General features: G+C 34.8%; 1 protein-coding gene across 2 annotated transcripts in view; it reads left to right on the top strand.

Annotated features, from left to right (window-relative positions):
• The window catches only part of LOC100888901 (SID1 transmembrane family member 1), a 15,039-nt gene extending 11,803 nt beyond the window's left edge, over nt 1-3,236 (top strand). Inside the window, exons 6-8 of one of the 2 annotated variants that reach the window (XM_030977995.1) lie at nt 1,361-1,447; nt 2,500-2,602; nt 3,133-3,236. In XM_030977995.1, coding sequence (XP_030833855.1) covers nt 1,361-1,447; nt 2,500-2,602; nt 3,133-3,209 — 267 coding nt within the window. In that variant the 3' untranslated portion in view covers nt 3,210-3,236. Of the gene's footprint in view, nt 1-1,360; nt 1,448-2,499; nt 2,603-3,129 lie in introns of both variants that reach the window. The other variant, XM_030977994.1, reaches the window with a different exon arrangement.
• Nucleotides 3,237-3,814: the final 578 nt, after the last annotated feature.

Raw genomic sequence — 3,814 nt, 5'->3', positions numbered from 1 at the left:
GAAATTAAAAAAAATGAACAAGAAATTATATCAATTCTGGAAGTCATATCCCTCTGATTGTGGCATGTGTAGTTTGTGAGTCTTCAAGAATGATTTTATCAGATGGATTTCATGTCCAATTTAATTTGCACAAAAAAAAATTCAGGAGGCTGATTTATAGGTGAAGTCTATGGGACTGGCCTTTAAAAACTGATACTGTTGTTCACAGGGATAAAACACCCCTCCTATTTATATCAATTATTAATTTATGATTAAAGGTAATACAAAGTTTTGGGAAATTTTGAAAATTGGGTGGAGAGTGATTCTTTACAATTTTCATATATTTGGATGCCCCTGTGGATGTAGTATAAGCACTATAAAATTTAGCCCCTAAAACACTTTTGCTTTCGAGAAAAATGGAATAGAAAAATTTACCGGTGCTCCCAGTAAATTTTGATAAATTTCAAATAGCGCCTATGGCCGTACAATGGTAGCTGCGACCATGAAAATCTCAGAAAATGTAATTGTGATATATAATTTCCAAACGGGAGTAGCTAATTGGTCGATTTTAGCCAAGAAACATTGTTTTATAGCTTAATTAAAATCTTGACCTTGAGAGGGAGCTACACAACATAAAGAGTTTATTATTTACAATTTCATAACTTTAGACTCGATTTCAACCGCGACAACGATCAGTGTAGGATTGCAATTGCTTCCAATATGTTCATTTGAACCAACTTCATGACCCTATACCAAAACTTTGTATTACCTTGAACTTTTATTTCATGTACTTGTGCTTTTCATTGAAACTACAAATCATTTTTAAAGCTATAAATGATGAATTTTTCTACAGCTTTGGCTTTTGGCAGCTTGCTAAGAAATTATCTTATTTTACTGATTCTGATGATTTTGCTTTTTATTACATTTGGCATCAAATATCCTCCACATTCCAACTTCGCTGAGTTTTTGTTTCTCTTGTAGGGAAGAGAAATCTTCTTCCATTTGTCAATTCTTAATCATCATAATCGCAACTTGCGCAGCTCCCGAGATACTTTGTTGCTGCAGATCCCATCTATCCAAACAAAAATAACGCTAGGTGATCGAGCATTTGCTTGTGCAGTCCCGAACCTCTGGAATAACTTGCCATTTGAAGTCTGGAAATCACCATCTGTGAATATCTTTAAATCATACCGTAATTGAAAGCTCATCTTTTCAATTAACTGTAAATTTAAGCATATCAGGAGCTCTTGTAGCACAGTAGATTTATTATTATTATTATTATATTATTAATTCTGCCTGAGATCTGCCTCTTTTCTGCTGACAAATGTTAAAAAGAAACATGAAATATTTTTTGAGAGATTAATTGACAATTTTCTCTCAGTGTCCAATCTTAGATGGTGTTTCCACCGTGCGCTACAACGAGGGATTTTTTCAGACGATGACTAAACAGGCAGCAATTACAGTTACGGTAAGTCTAGAACATTTATTTATTTATTTTATTTATTTCTGATATTTATACAGGGTGGCACATATCACCTATTTGGTGGTCTTCCATGAGGCCCTGTTAAGAATAAAACAAATAACAGCAGCAAAAACAAAATAGATAAATAAACAAGCATATTAAAAGGTAAAATACACATTAATTGGTATCCCCATGAAATAACTGATCATTCAAGAATTATCCTTGATCATTTACAAGAAATATGTGAAAAGAATTTTCAATTTAAGTGGAAAATACATTAAAAAAAAATGAAAATGAAATAAAGAATAGATGATAACCACATATTTAAAAGGATGACAGAATGATTGAAAACATATATTTGTTATAATCTGATATACATTATACATGTAGCTTAACACACTGGATACCAAAATAGTTATATACATACTTACATTCAATTGCTTTTCATTAATACACTTAGATCATTCCCAATATTTAACATTTACATGTTATTGTGCAATCTACTTTCAGTGTCCTTTGACTTGAAAACCAATTGTTCTCTCTTGTACATTGGCTTGTATATTAATAGAGCACTGTGATAATAATAATAATAATAATAATAATATTCCGCTTTTATATAGCGCCCAATACATCTATACAACGATGTGCCTAAGTGCTTTACATATGTATTAGTACCCCGGTCATCGGATTCAGGCTTACCCGCACACAATGTATGCACATTTTCCACTCCCTGGGGAGCATTCCAGCCAGTCGCCATTTTACAAACGCACATTTGCTCATCCAACCACATGAACTTTCGCATCCTACCGGGTACCCATTTAACACCTGGGTGAAGAGTGGCAACTGTAGATCAATGTCTTGCCAAAGGACATCAGTGCCGTGGTAGGACTTGAACCGCGGACCTTGTGATCCACGGTCCGGTGACATATCCACTCGTCCATGAAGTATATCAAAGTGATAAAGTTTGAGCACACATGTACATACTTTACATAAGCAATTTCATTTTTATTATTCCGTTTGTTATTAATTCTTGTCTCCATTTCTTTTCCTTTTGACAGAGGGACATGTTTAATGGATCTGACCTTTTCTTTGTTGTGGTGGTTGTGCATTCGACCAATGCAATGTGCGACAATACCTTCAAGACATTGTCACCTCTCGAAGGTAAGGGATCCTTACTTTCAATGCTGGGTTCAAATTGGCAACATTACGTGTACCGGTATATCTCATCATGTCCTTATGACTGATGGCGCATCTTATTTATTCCAGTAATTATGTTGTGATTCTTTTTATGATTCTTTTGAAAATAGTTGATACATATTAGGTTTTTGTTGATTTGAGGGATACAGGAATTGAACGGTTTTATATTCTTTTATTGTATTTCCTTCGTGCTTTGTGTTTCCAATCTCTCATAGTGCATTCGCATTTCTATCAGATTATGAATGAGAAACTCGGTGGGGTTATAATGGTCTAAGATTTGCCGAAAATCTCATATATTTGAACTAACAGAAAGGAAAAAGAAGAAAAATCAGTTGGAAATAATGTGTTTTCTTTATTAATGCACATAGCAAAAGAAGTACATAAATTTACCTAATAATGAACATGAGCTGTATTCTGCATTATCAATACTTTTACAGTCTTACGTGTAGTTATGCATGATGTATTTACAATTTTTGATTGTATGCTTTCAGCAGCTCATTATACAGGCTCATCCAAACAGACAAAGAATGTTACACTGACAGTGGAACGCACACTAGACAGTAAGTTCTAAATTTACATATACACCTGTAGTTTCCCCACAATGAATGTACATACATGCCATTAGATGGATCCTGACCCCCACATCCCTTTGAAAGGGGCGTAGGGGCAAATATTGAAAAATTTGAGTTATCACAACTTTCGGGCCGAAATTGTAAAGGCCGGGGTGGTTCAGCATTTTGGAGGAAAAAATTATATTTTTTGAATAGGCTCGTTTCCCCACAATGAATGTACATACATGCCATTAGATGGATCCTGACCCCCATATCCCTTTGAATGGGGCGTAGTGGTAAATATTGTAAAAATTTGAATTATCACACCTTTCGGGCCGAAATTGTAAGGGCCGGGGTGGTTCAGCATTTTGGAGGAAAAAATTATATTTTTTGAATAGGCTAGTTTCCCCACAATGAATGTACATACATGCCATTAGATGGATCCTGACCCCCATATCCCTTTGAAAGTGGCGTAGGGGCAAATATTGTAAAAATTTGAATTATCACAACTTTTCGGGCCAAAGTTGTAAGGGCCGGGGTGGTTCAGCATTTTGGAGGAAAAAATTATATTTTTTGAATAGGCTCGTTTCCCCACAATGAATGTACATACATGCCATTAGATGGA

Source organism: Strongylocentrotus purpuratus, unplaced genomic scaffold (assembly GCF_000002235.5).
Source record: "Strongylocentrotus purpuratus isolate Spur 01 unplaced genomic scaffold, Spur_5.0 spur5_scaffold_1, whole genome shotgun sequence".
NCBI classification, from domain to species: domain Eukaryota; kingdom Metazoa; phylum Echinodermata; class Echinoidea; order Camarodonta; family Strongylocentrotidae; genus Strongylocentrotus; species Strongylocentrotus purpuratus.
Note: the sequence above shows the minus strand (reverse complement) of the source record. Positions and strands in the feature narration are given on the sequence as shown.